At 37.7% G+C, this 23,248-nt stretch overlaps 1 protein-coding gene and 1 pseudogene across 2 annotated transcripts in view; both read right to left on the bottom strand.

The window, feature by feature from the left end:
• Positions 1-443: 443 nt before the first annotated feature.
• LOC144633386 (chymotrypsinogen B-like) lies at positions 444-5,717 on the bottom strand (annotated as a pseudogene). The gene is made up of 5 exons (XR_013567055.1): positions 5,644-5,717; positions 5,276-5,514; positions 2,419-2,631; positions 1,083-1,395; positions 444-589 (listed from the first exon to the last, which is right to left on the bottom strand). The product of XR_013567055.1 is annotated as a chymotrypsinogen B-like (transcript).
• A 2,790-nt stretch (positions 5,718-8,507) lies between these two features.
• LOC144633387 (ovochymase-1-like) overlaps positions 8,508-23,248 on the bottom strand; it is a 30,534-nt gene continuing 15,793 nt past the window's right edge. The window contains exons 10-18 of the mRNA XM_078492265.1: positions 19,386-19,473; positions 18,055-18,292; positions 17,419-17,696; positions 16,743-16,980; positions 15,270-15,547; positions 10,908-11,114; positions 9,930-10,142; positions 8,961-9,287; positions 8,508-8,598 (exon numbers count right to left, since the gene is read on the bottom strand). Of these exons, the coding sequence (XP_078348391.1) occupies positions 8,594-8,598; positions 8,961-9,287; positions 9,930-10,142; positions 10,908-11,114; positions 15,270-15,547; positions 16,743-16,980; positions 17,419-17,696; positions 18,055-18,292; positions 19,386-19,473 (1,872 nt within the window). The 3' untranslated portion in view covers positions 8,508-8,593. The remainder of the gene's footprint in view (positions 8,599-8,960; positions 9,288-9,929; positions 10,143-10,907; positions 11,115-15,269; positions 15,548-16,742; positions 16,981-17,418; positions 17,697-18,054; positions 18,293-19,385; positions 19,474-23,248) is intronic.

Here is a 23,248-nt window from a genome sequence, read left to right on the forward strand (position 1 = left end):
AGTTCCAGGTTCTTCGCAGAACCATGCCACGCTGTGAGAAATCACGCTCACTTTATCATTCTCTTTCTATTTTTCAAGATCACGTGAGAGGGTCTTAAAAGGCGCCTATATCCCATTTGCCTTTAGCGAGGGACGACTATGCATGATCAAGAAATACAGTATTAATTTGAAACATCTTTTTTAATGTAGCCTTAAAGTAAGTGAACTGGATTGGAGCCCTGACTGCGTTCTTGCTATTGTGCTCCTCCATCCCCCCTTCCCGGGCTGTTGTGTTATCAAACAAAACCTTTTTTCTCGCACCTTTCGGGCTTCACTTCGATTCACTAATGGGTGCTCGTGAATTTTCCGGGTAACTTTATCATAATAACAAAACGCCGAGTGTAATATATTTTGTTATTGCCTACTTTAGTTTGGGAAGGGAAAAATTGTCATAAACACACCTTTTAACAAAGATTGCATGTTTTCTTGCAGTTAATCCTTAAGGAAAGGTGGTAAGGACAGTATCTGATCCAGGATATGCAACGATTGTCCATGTCCACACAGCTGGGAGGACTAACACCGCCTTCACCACCACCGCCACCACCACCACCTAAAAATTAGAAAATGTAGACTGATAGACTGATAGCTCTGATATATAAATAACAAAAAGATAATGATATTATGGCGGTCGGAACAAAAATAGCACAAAATTTATAGAGGATTCAATATTCTATTTCGTAGACTCCAAAACAATTGGAGAAATTCTGGATGCCAAGGCAAGGTGTGAACTATAAAAAAAAGTAAAAACGAAAAATAACTAATGTTCAAGTCTCAATACTTTTTCTATACACTCTCTAATTACGAACAAAGGTTCATGCAATGCAAACTATACTTTGCTTTACATGCGTCTTCATGGTACGCCTTTTTATGCACTTAATAATTTCAACACTGCTGATCCTAGCAGTGTCACATATCAACCTAGTAAATGGCCCAACTCACCACAAGTCTCTCGTAGCTCAGTTGTTTAGAGCGCCCAACCGGTACATATACTATCATTATATTCGATGGGAAAAGAAATAATACAAATATAAACAAATCTTTACCTGCGATATTTTGAGAAATCCAGTCGATGAAGCTACTGATGCGAGCGAAGACCGAGTAATAATCAGTGCGACACATCGAATGGCCCCAGCTAACTCCCGCACCACCATTTGCCGCCTTCTTGGCACACAAACGGGCCACCGCTGTCGCCTTGGCAACCGCCAGCTCTTCCATTTCCTGCACAAACCATGCTCTTCTTATCAACTGGTACCAGGCGGGAGTTCTTTTGATTGCACTGGTTGTGTGACACGACTGGAAGTATCGCTTGTAGCAGTGTGTCGGCTGCAGATCCGCCACCAACAGTTCTTCCCCAGCCTGTTGAAAATGTTTTGTACAAAAATGAATATTTTTTCATTGGGACCGCTCTTTTTTTTTGAGGGGGGAGGGGAAGCGTTGGTTGGTGCTAATTATAATGAAGAGATGTTATGTTCAAATTCCCCTGACCCTCCCCTTTGTGAAGCACATTTTTGCTGACCCTCCTCTTCCCTTAGCCACTCCATTAATTGACAATCCAATCTGCGTGCATAATTTTATATGACCCCTTTCTGCCGCATAAAAATCATTGTCCCTTCCCCTAGTTGCACCAGCCCTACCTCCTCTAAAAATGACAGGTCCTTAAAGTGGCTGAAAAGTATAAGGGTAGATTGGAAAAACATTTTCTACATTATAAAAGGTTATTGATAACGACAACTAGAACAAGGTGACTCGTCTGAATAGCAGTTTATGACATTATTATTTTAACTATTGCCTTCACTGTTATTTATATTGTGGGCTTGTAGCATTATTTGCACACAAAGTGTGTTTGCTTTATTCGTATTCCATTCTATGTGTAATGACCATGGAGGAGATGGGAAACTAAACTAACTATAGGGCAATTTAATGGTCTTTGCGAGCATTTGCGAGCATGCAAGCAGAGCATTAACAATAGTCAGCCTTGCGAGCAACGAGCACTTTTGAAAAAGCTACCTCCTCGAAAAACCGAGCATGCAAGCACTTGTAAAAATATACCACCAAGAGCAAACGAGCACTCACTAAAATTTTGCGAGCTTTCCGAGCAGAAGCCTAATTTTGCGAGCACTGCAAAATTTTGATGGCCCATCATGACCCCTAACTACGAGTAAAAAAAAAAGTACAACCTAAAATAAAAATGTGTTCAGAAATGTCATTTCCCCATCTTTTAAGAAAATAGAATTATCAAAAAGGAATATCGGTTTACTTTTCAGTTAACAACAGTCAAACTCTCTAGGCGTTGTTTGAACCCAATTTATATTTGAGACGATTTTGTTTAAAAAAAGTGCCTCCTTCTGATGTCATACGATATCGTTTTTATCTTATTACCTGTGATATAACATTTCGTTCCCGCTGCTACTCTAGTTTCCTTCTGTGGCAAGCAGACAAGGTTCACTTTGTTGCTCAGCGTAGCAGGTCGCTCCAACTCCAACAGGGCGATGTCGTTTCTCAAGTTTCTCAGGCTGAATCCAGCATGTTTAATGATCTTTTTGACTTTGAGCGATTGTTGAACAGCAGTTGTACCGGTTCTAGTATGAGCACCTTAAAACAACACAAAGCAAGACAAGTTTTTTCACACTTGGGGGTTAAACATTTTATTTTCTTGTGTGCAATTGTTGTACTTTTGCAATACTTGGCTTCAAACTAGAGCTCGTATTTAAGAGGGGTCCTTTTTAACTACCAACTTGTTGCTAAGAAAGATTTCTGACCGTCAAATTTTGGAAACCGAACCTCATATGGATGAGATTTTTCCACAACTTGATTCTATTGAAGAGTCCTTCAAACTAGAGCTCGCATTTAAAGGGGGGTCCTTCTTAACTACCAATTTGTTGCTAAGAAAGATTTCTGACCGTCAAATTTTGGAAACCGAACCTCATATGGAAAATATTTTTCCACAACTTGATTCTATTAAAGAGTCCTTCAAAAGTTTCAAAACACGGCCATATTTGACAAGTCACGTGACCAGAATAGAAAAAACCCTAAAACTGAAAGGGCATTTAGATATAAGAATCAAAATCAGTGTCAACAGATAGAGAACGTCCATGTGCTTAATGCTTCGTATGGGTTTTAGGATATTTGCATTATTATTAAAGTTATGGCGTAATAACGACTCGTATTTTTGATTTCTTTAGTAGCGTTCATTTCTTACATGTAAATAGTAATTCCATACGAAGGATTATGAAGAAAGATATGTTATCTCTAACTCTTTGAAAAAAATCAGAATTTTACTTTTCTCTCAAAAGTTTTAGGGATTTCAAATTCTAGCGCGCGGTTTGGGACTGGCACTAGTTAAGCGCATGCAATGTCAATTTTTTCAATTCCGTTGTCCTCCCCACCCCCAAAAACAATCTTGAGAAATTTCTTAGCAACTGCTCGAGATCTGTAGTTAAGAAGGACCCCCCTTAAAGTATAATTTAAGTGCACTTGAAACCTACTTTGAGTGTGAAGCGGTAAATCGTACTTTCTTGATTTCTTAGTGACCATGGAAACCCCTAAAGTTCAAAGAAGCCGAAGTATGCCGCCCAGTAAGTGTACATCGCACTTGAAAACGCACTTGACCAGTAGGAAATGGAAGCCAAATGAAAGCAGCGTGCAGCATTGTCACGATTTTGAAGATGATTGACAGCTTGCACCTCAAGTAATATACTTTGTCATCAAGTATGAAGCCAGATTTTGTAAAATGCGTCTTGAGATTTTCAAGTGCACTTAATAATAATAATAATAATAATAATAATAATAATAATAATAATAATAACGGCTTTATTGGAAGAGCTTCCACAGAGTGGCTCTTCGTCTTCCAAATAAACTAAATTACAAAGAGTTATTAAAATATATAAAAGATTATTATTTACAATATTTACAATAAAAAAATAAAAACTATGAAATCTGAAACTTCTCATAAAATTACACGAGTACTATAAAAATGGATCACTAAAAAGTCATTCGATTTGTAAAAAGAAAAAAATATAACTGAGGGAAAAATTAACCTATGCGAGACTTTGCATTTTTGAATAAAATGTCTTTAACGGCCTTGATAAAAAGGGTATATGTGGGTATATTTCGTACGTTCGCTGGTAGGCCATTGAAACTAGTTGCAGCCATGTGTTGGAAAGTGTCCGCCTTTTTTGGAACTGATAGTTTGGGTGCCACAGATGATCGCAGGTTATAAGCTGTAACTGAGTGTACATCCAAACGTAGATAGTCTGGCCAGTGAATGCTATGTTGTGCTTTGAATGTCATTTTTAGCAGACTTAACTCCCTTTTTTCACGCACCGGTAGCCATTTCAAACTAATTACATCGTTAACAGTTGCGAATTTCCCCAACACAAAAGCGGCGCATGCATTCTGCACACGTTGCAGGCGCTTTAGCATGTACTCTGGTATAGGGTTATATACGATATCACAGTAGTCAAGTTTGGATAAAACCAGAATTTCAGCCAGCTGTTTTCTTAATGAGAAAGGAGCTAAATGTTTTAATTTCCTTAAGACTGCTAGACTGCCATAACAAGAAGATAAAGTCTTTGTTACGTGTTCACTCCACGATAAGTGATCATCTAAGTAAACCCCTAACAGTTTAGTTTGACGAGTACGATCTAATGTAGCTCCGTCACAAGTAAGATGTAATGGCTTTTCATCCAATGAATGTACACGACTCATCCGTGCAGTAGACACCAACATCCAATTTGTTTTGGCTTTATTCAGTGAGAGGTTGCAATCACTAGAATAGGAACCAAGCTGTTGCATGACATTGTTCATCTCAGAAATAGAACTTTGCAGGTCGCAGACTTTTGAATGAAGGTATAGTATAGAATGAAGGTATAGTGTAAGTCAAGTGCTTACTTGAAACTAACTTAGCTTCTAGTGTGAAGCCAAATAATACCTTATATATAGCCATCTTTGTCAAACTTAGCAGCAAGTATTAACAATAAGATTTAAAGAGCCCGAGCTTTCTATGAGCGAGAAGTCCACGAGGTGTAGAGTTAAGTATTGCTCAAATAAAACAAAGGTAAGTAGTCTTGGTAGACACTCAGTGGTTCGAAAGAGTTATTCTACATCGTTCTAACCGATGTGTTGACCCTTCCGCCTCGTTCGTATATCTTCTTAATAAAAAATATGTTATCACAAGCTCAACTACAATAACAGCTATTTTTATTTGTTTGATAATGAATCGTCTCGTTTCACTTACCAACAACCACTGTGTATCCACTGGGGTTTGGGTTTCGGTCAACACAGTGGGCAGCGGTTATCACCCAGTTGGGTTTTAACAGCGAGCCTCCACAAATATGTCGTCCGTTAACTCTGAGGCTGATCTGCCAGGGCCATGAATGAGGAGAGGCATTAACACCACCAACTACACGGGTTCTAACGGTACGGGTACCGCATCCTAGTGTCGAAGAAAACAAAATTGATATGTTATACAGTGAACTTCAAAAGATGAGCCAAAAAGCGAGGAGACCATAACATTTTAGAAATTTAGTTGCTTAGAGGTCATAGGAACTTACAACTCAACAAACACCTCTGAGAAACGAGATCGTTTGGCCAAGATAAACACACGGCCGATCTTCAAGGATTTTTACAATGGCGAGTGGAAGGATTAGAGAGCTTAAGCACGGACGTTTTATAGCCATACATATCCAATGCGAATGTTGTACCGGACTTGTGAAATGAATATGAAATTTTTATTCCTTTGGTAAGACAGAATAATCCAGCAACAGGTCAAGAAGGTGTTTTAAAGTAACGTGAGTTCCATAAGGAACTCACCAGAAAAGTAAGACAAAATAATCCAGCACGAGGTCAATAGGCTGTTCGTAGATAACGTGAGTTCCATAAGGAACTCACCAGCCAAGTACGTAAGACACGATTATCCAGCAAGAGGTCAATTGCTGCCTTCAGATAACGTGAGTTCCATAAGGAATTCACCACGGAAATAATACAGAATAATCCAGCACGAGGTTAATAAGCTGTTCTTAGATAACGTGAGTTCCAGAAGGAACTCACCAGCCAAGAGTTCAATAAACTGTTCTTAGATAACGCGAGTTCCATAAGGAACTCAGCAGCCAGGTAAGACAGAATAATCCAGCACGAGGTCAATAAGCTGTACTTAGATAACGTGAGTTCAATAAGGAAGCCAAGTAAGACAGGATTATCCAGCAAGAGATCAATATACTGCCCTCCGATACCGTGAGTTCACCACCCAAGTAAGACACAATAATCCAGAATAATCTATATCACAGATTTCAATAACATTTTTATATGACTTATATATATTTTTATTGTACTTATATTAGTATTAGTGTGGTTTTTAGTTTTTAGCAGTGACCCCTAATTAGTATGGTGTTATTCCCAGGCTATAGGGTTTTAGACACTTAAATAAGGTATCTTATCTTATCTTATCTTATCTTATCTTATCTTATCTTATCTTATCTTATCTTATCTTATCTTATCTTATCTTATCTTATCTTATCTTATCTTATCTTATCTTATCTTATCTTATCTTATCTTATCTTGCGAGGTCAATAAGCTGTTCTTAGATAACGCGAGTTCCATAAGGAACTCACCAGCCAAGCTAGTTAGGCTTCAAAACAGGAAGTTGATGAAATTAGTCGGTCTCACAAAATGCCTTTTCCGATTTAAGGCGACTTCACGAGACCTAGATAAAGCATTTTCATTGGATCCATTCCCATTATTGTAAGTAGTATAAAAAGAAAGTACTTTACACCTTATTAGCCAATTTCACAGAAAAATGAATACTTTCCTCATTCAAAAATTAAACGTTTGGACGCTTAAGGGAGCGGAGCTTTATTTTGCGTAGAGTAGCCTTTAGTAGTAGCGTAGTAGAGTAGCGTTTAAAAAAACAAAAGTGAAAACTAGAATAAAAAATAATGATGAGGAATTTTGAGAGTTGTATGAAAGTTCGAACTCAGCGAAAGACTTAAATGGACAAATTTGAGTATCAATCTGTAGAAACGCAACGAGGCCATAGTTTTCTTTACGTTTATATGTCATCGTCACGAATAACACCATACCTTCAGTAAAGGAAGCCACACGAAGTACAGCAACCACAACGAAAACGAGCAACACAGCTTCCTTCTGACGTGACTTTCGGTGAAACTGCGTTCGCATTTTATACAAAATTTATCCAAGTTATCTGAGAGGTATGAAGCAGTCGGCTTTGTGTGGCATCTAATCCTCTTTTTTCAATCAAAGCTTTGTTCAGTAGGACAGAACCAAACTCATTGCTTAGCAATGTTTTGGATATTGCAAAAACTCCATTATTAACGCTAGAACTTCATTTGGAAAAATCAATCAGGACCTTTGAATATTCATATTTATATATTATTACTTTTTTGTCCGTTCCAAGGTCCATTGCTTATCAGCAATAATTTTTTTTTAATCTTAAAAAAAATAAAAATAAAGTTCAGTTCATTTTAATCCATCAATATCTGCATAGTAAGCTCGTGCTATAATAAGTGTGGATGTTTCGACATGCATTTCATTTTATGGCAGGGCGCCAACGAGTGAAGCCAATGAGCGACTGTTCTTTCTTGTATAGAAATTTTTTTATTGCTTAAGTTTTGTGGAGTTTGGGTCCAGTCGACGTCAAAGCTAAAGGATAGAAAATATAAACAAAACTTTCTCTAGTAAAGTTAAAAAATTGCAATTAAATTCACGTTAATCCTGTATTAAATAAATTTGTGTTTTGAGCAACTCGATCCTGGGAATGGTTGATCGAAAACTGATCAACGCTAACCATAGAAATTGTTTGAGTTATTATTTTCTCTACGGACAGTCAAATTCTTTAATACGGACACCAAAATGGACTGAATCAGGTGTCTGTATTATTGAGGTGTAGAGATGATTGAGCTCTGCCTATCGGACCAAATGAACTGTCCGAAATATAGAGTTGTACAGGAGTGTTTTCATTAGTATTGTTTTGTCGGGTTCGAATTATTAAGCCTGGTTTTCACTAGCGACGCAAGCACAAGCGTAAGCAAAAACGCAAGAATAACAGCTCTTATTTCAACGTGAAAACGACTTCCACTCAAGCAAAAGCACAAGCGCATTGCAGTTTTATGCTTGTGCTTGCGGCAAGCACAAGAACAAGGATCAAAATTTGTCCTTTTGCGTGATTGTGCTTATGCTTGCGCTTGTGTTTGCGTCGCTAGTGAAAACCAGGCTTTAAAGTCAAACTTGATAGAGAGAAGTTATGGACAGAAAACACAACTGATCGAAATTTCCACAAAACACAACCGAAAGTTTCAAAACTGAAATAGCAAAAGAAACGCAAACCTTAGTTGTGCTTTGACCAACCGGGTCCAAGAAAACATATATACTGTGAAAGAGATGGTGGCTGCCCCTTTTGTAATGCAAAAAAAAATAATTTAAGCTATTAACTAAAAACCAGCACACAATTCACGTTCATGAATTTAAATGCAATTTATTTTCCCTTTATTTTCTTTGCGTCCGTTCCGAAGTCCATTGATTATCGTCAAGGAATCCCATGTTAATCTGCAAAGAAAGCACATGCAATGATTAAGTGTGAATGGTATAACAGTTATAAAAAAAACTGGACTTTCATCAGAAAATGACGATAATCCAATTAATGAATTAACACCACCTTTTTATGCATCCTGTTCTCTTAACTAGCAGTATGCGGTGGCTTGTGAAAATATTGAACCTAGTTATATGACCTAGTTCCCACGAGTCTGCTGTAGATGGGCAAAAGAGCATCCGACCGCCGGGTTGGGAGAACAGAATGTTTTTTGAGCAGCCTGTGTCGTTGACTGAATAAAATTTCTCAGCCATGCATGCTAAACATACAGTACCATTTTATTATGGGAGAAGAAATAAAAACGTAAAACAATATTTACCGGCCATGTTTTGAGAAATCCAGTCAATGAAGCTGCTGATGCGAGCGAAGACCGTGTAATAATCAGTGCGGCACATCGAATTGCCCCAGCTAACTGCACCACGCAACACCCATTTCCCGCCTTCTTGGCACACGAACGGGCCACCACTGTCGCCTTGGCAACCTCCAGCTTGATTAGCTGTTCCACTTCCGGCACATACCATGCTCCTCTCATCAACTGGTAACAAGCGGGAGTTCCTTTGATTACACTGACTGTGTGACACGACAGGAAGTATCGCTTGTTGCAATGTGTCGGCTGCGGATCCGCCACCAACAGTTCTTCCCCAGCCTGTTGAAAATGTTTTGTACAAAGATGAATATTTTTCATAGGGACCGTTATTAGTTAAGAGGTAGAAGGTGGAGCGTCGATTGGTGATAATGAATAGAGGCCATGTTCAAATTCTCTTGTCCCAGCCCTTAATTAACTTTTCAATAGGCGTATATAAATTTGTCTGACCTCCTTCCCCTTCCCCTCATTTACACTAGCCTTCCCTCATGTTAATAATGATTGGTCTCTAAAGGGGTTGAAGAATATCAGGGTGAACTGGGAAAGTAATTAATTATGACAACAAGTACAAGGTGACTTGTTTGAAGGTTTAAAAAATTTATAATATTCAGGGACCATGGGAAACTGAAAATATAAATAAGTAAAATCAAGTCAATAATAATGAAAGACAACCTTCAATAAATGCTTGCTGAAATGTTATTTTCCTTATATAATAGAATTATAAAAAATGGAATACTGATTTACTTTTCAACTTACAGTCCAATTCTCTAAGCGTTGTTTGAACCAAATTTTTATTTGAGACGATTTAAAAAAAAACCTTTCTCTCTGATTTTCATATGAAAATTACATAACGTGAAATAAAAAATAATAATCTAAGACTGATGAGAAAGGGTAAAACGAGATAAAACAACCTGAAAAAAATACCTGTGATATAACATCTCGTGCCCGCCGCTACTTTAGTCCCCTTCTGGGGCAAGCAGACTAGGTTCACTTCGTCGCTAAGTGTAGCAGGTCGTTCCAACTCCAAAAGAGCGATGTCGTCTCTCAAGCTGCTCATGCTGAATCCAGCATGTTTAATGATCTTTTTGACTTTGAGCGATTGCTGAACAGCAGTAGTGCCAGTTCTAATATGAGCACCTAAAAACAACACAAAGAAAGACGGGTTTTTTATTTAATTTTCAATCAAATATTTTTCCAGTTTAAAGGGCAACGCGCAGGCGTTCGTGTTCTATCCCCGAATAAAAAAAAATATTGGGAGAGCCAATCAGATTTGTGAATTTCCAATAGAACACGTCTTATTATATTGCTAAATCTTGTTAAGATATGACGCGCGCTGTGATAGGCTAAGGAGTCGGGCCAGATTTTTCCGTAATACTCCGGGCATCATGAGCAATGCTAATGCCCGACGAAACAGCGTAACAAAGAGAGGCATACAATACTTCTTGTTAACTCTCATTAGCTCAGTCTGTACCGTACTGGGAGCTAATCACACTCAGTTAATAAGACATAATTAAAATTTGGATTTTAATAAGTTTTAAAGTAATACATGGCTTGGCGAAGCTATAGAATTTTTCTTCAAGTTATTGAGTTAAACAAAGAAGATAAATTTCATATCTTCAAGCAACCATGTGTTGTTTTGCGGTTTATTTTAGAAACATTCTAATAACGCAGTTTTTGGCGACTTTGTGAATATTTCCGATCATTTTTCGAAGACTTCCAAAGATTCTTCCAATGATGTGCCAAGGTCATACGAACGTTTCCGGAAATTTCCGAAAATTTCCAAAGATCATGGAAGATTTCCGAAGTTTTTCGTGTGTTCAATCACGGTTTTCCTCAGGGCTGGAAATCCTTGTATAGCACTGCACTTTAAATAATAAGAAAGTTTTATCACGTTTCACTCACCAACAACAACCGTGTATCCACTGGGGTTTGGGTTTCGGTGAACACAGTGGGCAGCGGTTATCACCCAGTTGGGTTTGAACAGCGAGCCTCCACAAATATGTCGTCCGTTAACCCTGAGACTGATCTGCCAGGGCCATGAATGAGGAGAGGCATTAACACCACCAACTACACGGGTTCTAACGGTACGGGTACCGCATCCTTGCGTGCCTGGAAGAAAACATAATTGACATGCCATACAATAAGTTTCTTTTTTTAATTTCGCCCAATTTAACCTTGAAGCTCAAAAAATGAGCCAAAAGGTGAGACGAAGAAATAAATGAACAGCTACTGAAAGTTCCTGCATCACAGAGTAAATCCCGTTTTCAATAATAGCGGAGCTCCCGCGTGCGCCGAAGGCTCGATGGTAAACAATCGAGCCGAAAAATGTTGGCTGTCACGTGATCGTCGGTCCGACCGATCTACCTTACGCCCGGATTAGGCCTGGGGACGAGGTCGCCCGTGGTTTAAGGAATGTAAGGAAAAAGCTCGCAGGGTTAGTCAAAATACAGAATGAATCGCGAGTAAAAGGAGCGACACAGGACTTTTTTCTAGGGCTTTCCACAAGTTGCTCGAGATTTCCCAAAAAGTTGCCCGTAATTTATCAAAAAGTTGCTCAAAAGTTGCTCCAAAAATTCCAAAAAGTTGCTTCTGATAATAAAAGTTGCTCGAAAGTTTCTCAAAAAAAAAAAAACGCTGCTTCTAATCAAGAGAATTCTTCGAGGTAGATGCCAATTTCCCTTTGAGGGTAAGATTTTTAAGTAGTTTTATGCAACATTACAGCAAAAGAAGTATCTAAATAACATATTAAGGAGAAAATTTGTTAAACAACAAGGATTTCTTTAACTGAGAAAAATCGTGAATATATCGATGACGTCATGTTTCCTGATGAGTTTTGTGATGTTTTAATGCACAATGAGCCGAAAGTTGAAACCTCTTCAGATGTTCCTCAAAAAAATTTCGGCAAACTTCGTAAATCTTCGGAAACGTTCGTATGGCCTTTGAACAAACTAGGATAATCTTCGGAGATCTTCGGTCTGAAAATTGCTCAAAATGCAAGATATTGCCCGAGAGGAAAAAAGTTGCTCGAAGGGGAAAAAGTTGCTCGAAATATGAAAAGTTGCCAAAAAGTTGCCAAGCAACTTGTGGAAAGCCCTAATTTTTTCCCAAACTATTTATTGTACGATATGCTCAGAAGACTCTGAGAAGTCGTCTATATTCCGTGACATTGTAACAAGCAAGAATACGAGGACTCCAAATAATTGCGTTGTTGAAAGATATTCCCTGTGCAAGTCCAGTTTTGCTTGTCTACGGTTGAATCTGCGGTTGTCATCATCAAGAATATACAAATTAGCTAAAATGATTGGGTTGAAACGAAGCATGCATTGATCGCATGGATCAAGCCCCCTGAAGTTAAGAACGAGTCCCAGATGTAAGGTTACAAACTCTACTAAATTGCTTAGCCTATTTTTACGACAAGAAATGATTTTACTTTCTGGACGCAGTTTCATGATGTTTTGTATCGGCTAGAATGGGATCTTTTACGTAAATACTTTGGCCTTCATTTAGTCGGCGCTTTTGTAGTACATTTACGCTTACACAAGTTGATTCTTTTTGTTACCCTGAGTTGGTTTTATTTTGCTATCGGTTTACCGATTATCTATTGCCGTAAGTTGATTTTCTTTGGCCGTAATTTGATTTTTTGATCCCTTAACGTGATGTCCTGTCAGTTGTGATTTTATTTCATATTGCTGTTACTTCATTCCGACTTAAAAAGCCGTAAATTTTCTCGCAGAACAAATTCACACAGTATATTTAAGTGAAGTTTTCCAAAGTGCTTAATGACGACAAAGCTGTAAGCTCGATTAAAAATTATTTAAACTGAACTTGTTCTGAAAATAATGTGTACCCCATCTACATGTCGCTTGTACGCGAGCTGTGGAAACAAACTGAGTCAGAGATTTTGAAGTAATTGCAAACAAATTTCTTTACCTCTATGAAGTATATTTTTGCACTGAATAATTCGTAGTGATGATTTAGCGTACAGTAAAAGTTGTTCAAAATGTATAAAAGGCAAGAGATAAAAGTTTATAGCTTTTGATCTCGTTTTTGATGCGTACGTGAGCAACCCAGTTGAGTGCAGCGATGTCAATTAATTTCAACAATCAGAGGCCAGAAATGTGAGACGGGGATTCTTTACCACGAAAAATTCCACGTCTCTTTCGTAAGCGAAACTTTAACAGGATCACGAAACTATTTTCTATTGTTAGAAAGCAGAGAATTGACTGTACTCTTAAGTAATTTTTCGTGCCATGAGTACATTTTTCCTGCTTTAGATTATAATTTTTGTCGTACCACAGAAATACAGTTTAACCCCGAGCAATTTAAATTTGCCTCGCACCTATGATCCACCGCATACATTAGTGACTTTGCCGCTTATTCACCAGAATGAAAACACTGTTAGCTCCAGTGAAAAAAAGATAGATGAGGGGCTCCGCTTTTAGGCTTGCCTAAATTTATATATCACGAAAACAAAACCCCCCTTGTACGCCCGAGGGTTTAGTGACACAATTCCGTTACAGTCCGTTATACGTTGGCACCCATTATTAAAAATAGGTCACCAAGGGTGACATGAGTCTAATGCCGTATGGCATAGTGATACAGATTGCGCGGTTTTCGTAAGCCGGTTAAAATTGGTTAGAGGTTTGTGTTCGGGAGTTTAATTTAAAATGCTTATAGCAAGCTAGGGGCATCGTGGATGATTATGGATGAAAACGAAACAGTCATAAATGTTATATGCTTCACAAAATTTAAAGTATGAACAGGAGTTGATGTTACTTCTTCCGTATTGTCCGTAAAAGCAGAAACGATTAAACATTTGGACAAGATTGCGTGACGATTTACAAAAAGCATGTTCATTACAACAAGGGTTGAAGAACTTCACATCGTTTTCTTTCAGATTTTTCACCATTTTGATGATGACTCTTGAAACAGATTTTGCAATAAAAGCACTTGAAATAGTGACTGTTACTCCATTGTACTGTAAGCACTTAGTGACAGATTTTCCTAAAAACGGGTGTAAATGCTCACGTCAATATAATGATGACCTTTTGAACGCTGGAAACTAGGCAATTATTATCGAGCTACCATACACAGGAGCGAAGACTGTTTATCATGATGTACAAATTTCGCGAATCATCACTTCCATATCAATGTAACCATTTTATGATTTTTCTAGCTGTAAGAAGAACTTAAGATCTCTGAGAGTCGTAAAAGCATGAAATTCGATTTCAGTGTATGGCAAAGGCCGGGACAGTGTAATACTGCAAAGCGGCCAAACAAACGCATTTTGATTTAGTCGCGTAACTTGATTTACATTTATCCATGTACATCTTTTATTTTTGAAGGTTTTTGTTTGCACTGTAAAGGAAAAATTGGTCAAAATTCGAATGACTTAAATACAAAAACCGAGGTAAAGTTTTCTATTTTTTAAAACAAAATAAATATTTGGTCGCATTGTGTAAATAAACGCGAGTCGCCGTCGAAATATTTTTTCTCAAAGACGTCTTGCTTTTTAAGCAAGACGAAAACACAAGTGCTTAACTGAACTGAAAACGAAGATTTATTTTCACAAAAAGCTTACAAATGTCTTAACTGGAAAATTATTTCGTCCTGTTCAAGTGTTGAATAATCGTGACTTGAGAAAGAACTTTTAATTATGCGTGGGAACACGTGTCGCTGATTGGCTGTTTTTAATTGAAACTAATCGTGCGTGTCCGTACGGAGTCCGTTCTTGCAGCTGATCATTGTTTTCTACATTACAGCGAACGATTATCGATCCCGAACCATTCCCTTGGGATTGCTAACAGCTTTTTTCATATAACAAAGAGTCTAATGCGCATGCGCAAAGCGCACGCAAGCATTAGACTCAAAAATGCACAAATTGCAATGTAAAATAACTTGTTTTAGCTATTAGAGCCGAATAACAGCAGTATTTTCACTGACACGATAGTCACAAATCTTGCCTCGCTTTAATGTGATTACGTTTCCAACGTTGTCTAACGTTGTCACTCATAATCCCAAGGGCATTAGATAGGCCATTTTCAAAAATACCATAATACTCTGTTGTCTCTCCAGCAACACAATGCATATGCAAAATTTTGGAGTGACAACAAAGAGTATTATGGTATTTTTGAAAATCGCTCTCTCCTATTTAAATGGCCTGTTCTGTGCTTTTTCGTTTTCTATTTGCCCCTAATGAAAGCCAATGTCACGTTTTACCCACTCCCCTCCCCTACTTCGAGGAATTCCTCTGTTAAATCTTACTTGTTTTCATCCTGCAGCATTTAAATTTTTCAATGCAGTATAGTTTCTCGCAGACACTTTTGTAGATGCCGGTCATGTAATATCCCGTCCGTTGACAATCGCTCCAACCCCTATTGTCAAATGAAATGGTAACATCTTCGTCGTAACAGCCGTCATAACCATCTCCATTAAGTGGTCGGCAACATTGTCCTTCTTCAATGTTATACAGATTTTTTCCATCTGTTTTATAGAGGCCATTCAAGAAATAACCGTTGGGGCATAAAGCCCAGACATTCTTCCTGTAAAAAACAAAAACTAATTGAAAACTTACACGTAAGTGATCAGTTCAAAGGACCAATCAGGTTCTTCCCTCTGAAACTCCCTGTTCAAAAAATACAATTTACGTCATTTATCCTGATGTACAAATTGGGTATTCGGTTTGTCATTTGTTTTTGTACGTAACCCTAAACTTCAATCAGTCTCTCTTAAGGAGGCTCGATATAGTTTTTTATCCCTAGGGTGGTCGTTTTGAAAATGAAAATTATCTAGGATGCCAATGTTCGATTTTTGCCAAAATACACCATAATGATCAAATTTGAGTAAAGTTTAATTTTTTACTGGTCACTTAGTCACAAAGGTTACCATAGCAACGATTGTTGTTTCCTTTTGTTCTTAAACAAGCCCTTTTTTCTCGAGATCTAGATTGACTTTTGGAATTCATTTTTTGATATGTTAAAGATTAGTAGACTCACTAACTGTTGACAGAATTTTAAAAAATCTGTAAGAGCGTTTTCAAGTTAATCAAGAATGAAATTTTCAGAAAAATTCTGTTTTAATGTGAAATAGGTGCTTTTAAATTGTTTCGTAGTATTTGAACGCAGTTATTCAAAGTGAAATATAAATACTTACGCCATCAAAGACCATTAACTAAAAGTGAGAGAGTTTTTACTTTAATTTGTTAAAATATATCGACTGCCAATTGTAGGAAACCACTAGAAGTTATAAAAACTTCGTTGTTGATTAACTCTAAAACGCTCTTACAGATTTTCTGAAATTGTCTACAGGTAGTCAATCCACTGTACTTTATCAAATATCAAAAAATAAATATCAATTTTCAATCGAGATTTCGAGAAAATCAAGCTTGTTTGAAAACAAAAGAAAACGACAATCGTTGCTAGGTAACTTTTGTGACTAAGTGAACCGAAAAAAATTAAACTTTCGTCAAATGTAATAATTATGGCGTATTTTGGCAAAAATCGAACATTGGCTGCCTAGGTAGTTTTCATTTTCAAAATGACCACCCTAGGGCAAAAAAAACTACATCGAGAGCCTCCTTAACAAAGAATATAATCCAGTGTTAGGGTTGGGTCTCGATTCTCTGTCCTAAAACAGGGTCAGGGTTAACGAATGGTGACGCCTATCCTAAATGTACTGGAGTTCCTCCCCCACGGGAGGGGGGTTGTAAGGTTTATTATTATTATTTTAACTGCTCACCTGTCTAGCGTCCTCCACCAGTTTGCTTTAGTACAAACTGCAGGCTGGTTAGCAAAAGCTTTTTCCCAGGCTGTGCAGCATCTTCCATACTCGATACGTCCAACTCTTTCATCTCCCGGTACTCGGTCATTTCTCCACAATCCCTTGAGGTAAGTGTTCTTCTGTGGGCACACAGACCACCCAGCCCTGTCAAGGCTTGCCTGCCAATCAGCTTGGTCACACTGGCTTTTGCCATCAGCTAATGGAAAGAAATTCAGGAACAAAACGCTTTCAGTGATGTTTTGTTCCTATTTTACTTTTCGTTCATTTCTTTGTGTAGTCCTTATTACTATTTTTTTCTTTTTACTTTGAAAGGTGGAGTGGGGAGGCACGATAGTCACAAATCGTGCTCGCTTTAATGCGATTATGCTTCCAATGTTGTCTACCTTTGTCACTCATATTTAATCCCCAGGGCATTCGATCTCATATTTAAATGGCCTGTTATGTGCTATTTCGCTCTCTATTCGCCCCTAATGAATGTCAATGTCACGTTTTACCCACCCTCCTCCCCTTTGGCTACGAATTCCTCTGTTAAATTATACTGCTCAACTCCCGGGAAAATATTTTCTCCCATAACTTAATCACATTCGGGCAATGAGTGGCTATTGTGTCAGTGAAGATGTGAATCAATAATTACTTGTTTTCATCCTGCAGCATTTAAATTTCTCAATACAGTAAAGTTTCTCGCAGACACTTTTGTAGATGCCGGTCATGTAATATCCCGTCCGTTGACAATCGCTCCAACCCTTATTGTCGAATGAAATGGTAACATCTTCGTCGTAACAGCCGTCATAACCATCTCCATTAAGTGGTCGGCAACATTGTCCTTCTTCAATGTTATACAGATTTTTTCCATCTGTTTTATAGAGGCCATTCAAGAAATAACCGTTGGGGCATAAAGCCCAGACATTCTTCCTGTAAAAAAACAAAAACTAATTGAAAACTTACACGTAAGTGATCAGTACAAAGGATCAATCAGGTTCTTCCCTCAGAAACTCCCTGTTCAAAAAATACAATTTGCGTCATTTATTCTGATGTACAAATTGGGTATTCGGTTTGTCATTTTTTTTGTACGTGGCCCTTGACTGCAAGCAGTCTCTATTAACAAAGAGTATAACTCCAGTGTTAGGGTTTGGGTCTCGATTCTCTATCCTAAAACAGGGTCAGGGTTAACGAATGTTTGAGGCACACGGTGACGCCTATCCTAAATGTACTGGAGTTTCTCCCCCACGGGAGGGGAATTGTAAGGTTTAGTAGTATTTTAACTGCTGACCCGTCTAGCGTCCTCCACCAGTTTGCCTTAGTACAAACTGCAGGCTGGTTAGCAAAAGCTTTTTCCCAGGCTGGGCAGCACCTTCCATACTCGATACGTCCAACTCTTTCATCTCCAAGTTTCCGGTCATTTCTCCACAATCCCTTGAGATAAGTGTTCCTTTGTGGGCACACAGACCACCCAGCCTTGTCAAGGCTTGCCTGCCAATCAGCTTGGTCACACTGGCTTTTGTCATCAGCTAATGGAAAGAAATTCAGGAACAAAACGTTTTCAGTGATATTTTGTTTCTATTTTACTTTTCGTGCATTTTTTTGTGTATTCCTTAGTAGTTTTTTTTTCGTTTTACTGTAAAAGGTGGGGTGGGGAGGCTGTGTGTACCCCATCTATGTAAATTTATATGATCTCTATTTATCAGTCGAAACAAAAAGAGACGGAATCTATCAGGAAATCGAGTAATATTTTGTTTTAAGTTGGACAAAAATCGAGTACCAGAATAATTTAAATCCTATTGTGTTATTTCCTAACCTAAATAAAAGGTAAATATGTAAGTTATTATCCTTGATAACAACAACAACAACAATTTCCTATCAGAGTCTGAGAAAATGAATTTCAAAGTTCACAAGCTATAGGCAAAATCTCACGTGTAGCAATTTCGTAAAATCATCTTTAAGCAATTCAGTGGTTAATTGGTGTTGTAAGAAAAGATTTCGTTTGGCAAAATTTTTGAAGCAGTAACAAAAACGTGCCCAAAAAGGTGTAAATAATTTTAGAACAACAACAGTTTCTTATCAGAGTCAGAGAAAGCGAAATACAAAGTTGACAAGCTAAAGGCAAAAGCTCGCGTGTTTTAAGCTATTCAGAAGAATTCAGTGGAACTTCGAAATTTGTTTTCAATAATTGGTGTTGTTAAAAATGATTTCTTTTGATAAGATATTTGAAGCAGTAACACAAAAGCTTGCAATAAGATTAAGGTATAATAGTTTTGGCGCATACTACTCGAAGTCCTGGCGGATTCCATCTTAATTACAGTGTACTTTAAGTAAAAAAAATGCTGCAATTTTGCAATGCTTTAACTGTTGTAAGCGAAGGCACATTCAAACGTTTTATTTCTGAGCTTAAACTTGAGGCAATGCAGGTGAAATTGTATCGACATCACCACAGCAAGTACCGCCGTGTACAAAAGAACAAAAGTCAAATTAGAAGGAAAATATGACGACGAATTTTGATGTGTAAGAGTTCAGAGAAAGACGGACAATTTTTTTTGTCAAACCGCACCAAGACAACAATATATTGAACTGTAATGTTATTAGAAAGCACAAATAACACCATACCTTCAGTAAGGGAAGAAACACAAAGCGCAGCAACCACAACGAGAACGGGCAACATGACTTCCAGTTGACGAAATGAATTTTGGTGAAACTGCGTTCCCATTTTATACAAAAATTATCCAATTCAGTCGGCTTTACTTTGCATCCGATTTTCTTTATCTTAATCAAAGACTATTTAAATAGGAACCCAACTCATGTGCGAACTGATTTCGTGATTTTATATTTTTAACTTACAATTAGAGTAAAATAGCCGAAACTGAACAAAAGAAAACAATGCAATTAGTGTCTAATAGTATCTACTGTGTAGTAACTATTTCACGAGTCGGGTAAAACCAGCTGCAGTTTCGCACTCACGTAATACTAATGAAAAGACTAGAGTTTTTTTAATTGAATACATGTTTTCATGCTATTGCATCATTCTCTAGACGATTACGTAATCTGCTATTTGCATTGTTTTAAGATCAAGTGTTGGGTGTTGGCGTATTTTTTAAAGTTCTCCAGAGATTTTATAACCCTTGCCGCAATTTCGTTTGTTGTACTCCACCGTAAGTTATGCTATTCTATTATTCTCTAGCTAGTCGATTACTTAGCATGACTCTAGTTTTTAATTCGTGAGATTGCTAATGCATATAGTGTCAGTATTTGAAAACGTATTATTATCGGTAAAGAGTTTTTTTTTTTCAACTATTTTACTATTTTCCGTGTTTGTGTTGATATCATTGTTGTTGTATCTTGGGGGTTGGGGGTGGGAATTGTTGCTGCATTTCATAAAATTATTGTTGGTAATCGGCTCGTATTTTGGGTGTGTTCCACAAATTGTTCAGTTTCCGTTGAGTCCTATATTTCATAAAACACTCGTTTTTCGTTATAGTTTATTCGTAATGCTCACGCATCTCTTTATTTATAAAATTGCTGAGATTATCGCGTATGTTTTTCACTGAAAATACTGTCTTCGCCAGATTATAAATAGATATTACGTCAGTAACGCGTGCACAGACTTAAGCGAATCATTTTTGTCAGTGTGTTTGCAACTGAAAATTCAGCTATACGCCTATGGTAGCTTTACTTTTTGCGCGGTTTTGAGGCTATATATTTTCAAGTCGAGGATTTTGATTTCCGTAGAACTTACCAGCCAGTCGGCGAGCGCCAGCAAGGAAAGCCAGCAGCCGTAGCACACAATTTCATTCGTTTAGCGATTTATGTCTGGCTTCCTGTATTGAAATTGTTTGAGACGCCTTGCTTAGTCGCGAAGCGGGATTTTGTACCAGTTACAAGCCCATTTTGCATCTTAGTTTAGCCGTGCCTTATCTAAGCCACGTCCATTTTTCTTGAATAAATAACCCTTTTATCTAACTCCAGGCGCGAAACAAGGACAACAAGGCATTTACACTGTGGATGACCGGTTAAACAATTGATCTGTGGTCCTGGTATGCGGGAGCGCCAAAGTGGCTTCATTTAAAGTCAGGATTTCTGCCGCGAACGAAATTCTGTATTATCACTGTATAGTTTCACTTGTCATTTGTATTTTGACTAACCCTGCAGGATCCACTCTGATGTACTATTTGTAACATTATGCGGACATAGTTGTTGCGGCCTCAAATGCAATAAATGTCCTTAAATGTAATGAATTTCGTAAGTGTAATAAACGTTTGGTCCTGAATGTAATATAGGTCCAAAGTGTAAGAACTTTCGGTTCTAAATGTAATAAAGGTCCTAAGTGTAATAACTTTTGGCAGGATGGGCTCCTGCTTTTGGTCCTAAATGTAATAAAGGCATGTAGTGTAATTAAGGATCGGCTTAACATGAAATCTTGCGCAGAGGTTTTGAATCCAAAACCAAGGAAGTAAAAACAAAGTTAGGGATCCAGATGTTGATTTACTTTTAGCAACCAGTTCCCACTAATTAATTACTTAATTGACTATTGAAAGTTTACACTTTTAGCGTTAGGGAGTTAGGGCCTTAGTGTTAAGCGAAGGACATTTTTACCTCCTTGCTAGCTTTTGTGTAGAAAAGCACCGTGCATGATTTCATGTTAAACTGAACTTTAAGTTACACTACAGACTTTTGTTACATTTAGGACCAAAAGTTATTACACTTGGGACCTTTATTACATTGAGGACCAACAGTTATTGCACTTAGGTCTTTTATTACATTTAGGACCAAAAGTTATTGCACTTAAGACTTTTATTACATTTAGGGCCAAAAGTTATTGCACTTAGAACTTTTATTACATTTAGGACCAAAAGTTATTGCACTTAGGACTTTTATTAGATTAAGGACCAAACGTTGTTATACTTAGGACCTTTATTACATTCAGGGACTTTTTGGGTTCAAGATAAGGTTAAAGTCAAACTTGATGGACAGAAATTTTGAAAAGAAAACCTTACCGAAAAGTAGCACTAAAACTGAAATATCTTTATGTCAGGGCGCCACCGGGTGAAGCGAATGAGCGAGTGTTCCAGGTCCGTTACAGAACCATGTCACGCTGCGTGACAGCACGCTCTTTTTCTTTTTTCTACAATTATTTGACCTCCTTTTATTGGTTGACAAAGTTATGTGAGAGGGTCTTAAAATGTGCCTTTTGGCTTTGGAGCATAAATACGGTCAAATCTCTTCAATACGGACACAAAATGGACTAAACCAGGTGTCCGTATTATGGGGTGTATAGATTATATGTATCTCGAGCTCGGACCAAGTTAACTGTCCGCAATACAGAGTTGCACAAGAGTGTTTTATTAGTATTGTTTTGTCGGGTTCGAGATTTGTTGGAGCCAAACTTGATGGAGAGAAAGAATGAACAGAGAACCTAACTGAAAAAGTTAAAACCTGCAATTGCAAAAGAAATGCCAATCCTGGTTTGGTCTAAGAAGACAACTAAATGGGAGGGTGGGTGCCCTTTAATTTTCTTATGTGAAAATTCATCTGAGCTATTAACTAAAAACCAGCACACAATTCACGTTCATGAAATGAAATGCAATTTATTTCATCCTTTTTTGTTTGTCAGTCCGTTTATCGTCAAGGAATCCATCTTCATCTGCAAAGTAAGCATGTGTAGTTGTATAAGTGAGAATGTTCCGACATGAAATATTATTTTTAAACATGTTTGTCAGCGCGCCACCGAGTAACCAGACGTAAATATGTTGAAACCTTTAGTTAAACTGACTATAAAAGGGGACGAACAAATGTGCAGTCAGTGCACTGGATTCGAGCCCTGGTTGTATTTCTGGTGCTGTGCCCTCTCTCTCTCCCCCCCTCTTGTTGTTGTATTTTTGGACAAAACATAATGTTCATACAACATTTACTTTACGAGCTTCACTCTGGTTTATTATTTAGCTAATTTGGGGGTAACTTCATTATCCTGACAAAATGACGAGTGTGTGATATATTGTGATTGCCCACTTTTATCGAGAAGGGCACCATTGTTCTAAACACACCTTCTTTTTATTATATAGACAAAAGCTACAGAAGCATCGAAAGCACAAACCTTTAATGTCTAAACTCTTGCAGTACTAGACTTTGTAAGAAACTCCTTGAATGCGTTTTAGTCATGTGATGTTTTTTTCTTCATGTTTGTACTTTAGTTCCCCTTAGTGAACGATTTTAGGTAGGCTTCAGTGAACTTAACTTCTCTATCTCTTGCTATCTTCATCAGCGTTTGGCAAAGATTGGCATCCGTGCAATGGCGTGAAATGTTGTCATCGATATCCTCACTAGTGAGGATATGGAAAATACTCTACTACTGGCCCTGACGTAATATAGTTTCCTATGAATTATATCAGTGGTCTATTTTCCAGTAAAACACTCGTGTCTATATGATAAGTGTTTGCCCACTTTCATTCGAGAAAAGCAACACTGTTTAGAACACA

This window comes from Oculina patagonica, chromosome 12 (assembly GCF_052425735.1).
Source record: "Oculina patagonica isolate OP01 chromosome 12, crgOcupat, whole genome shotgun sequence".
Taxonomy (NCBI): domain Eukaryota; kingdom Metazoa; phylum Cnidaria; class Anthozoa; order Scleractinia; family Oculinidae; genus Oculina; species Oculina patagonica.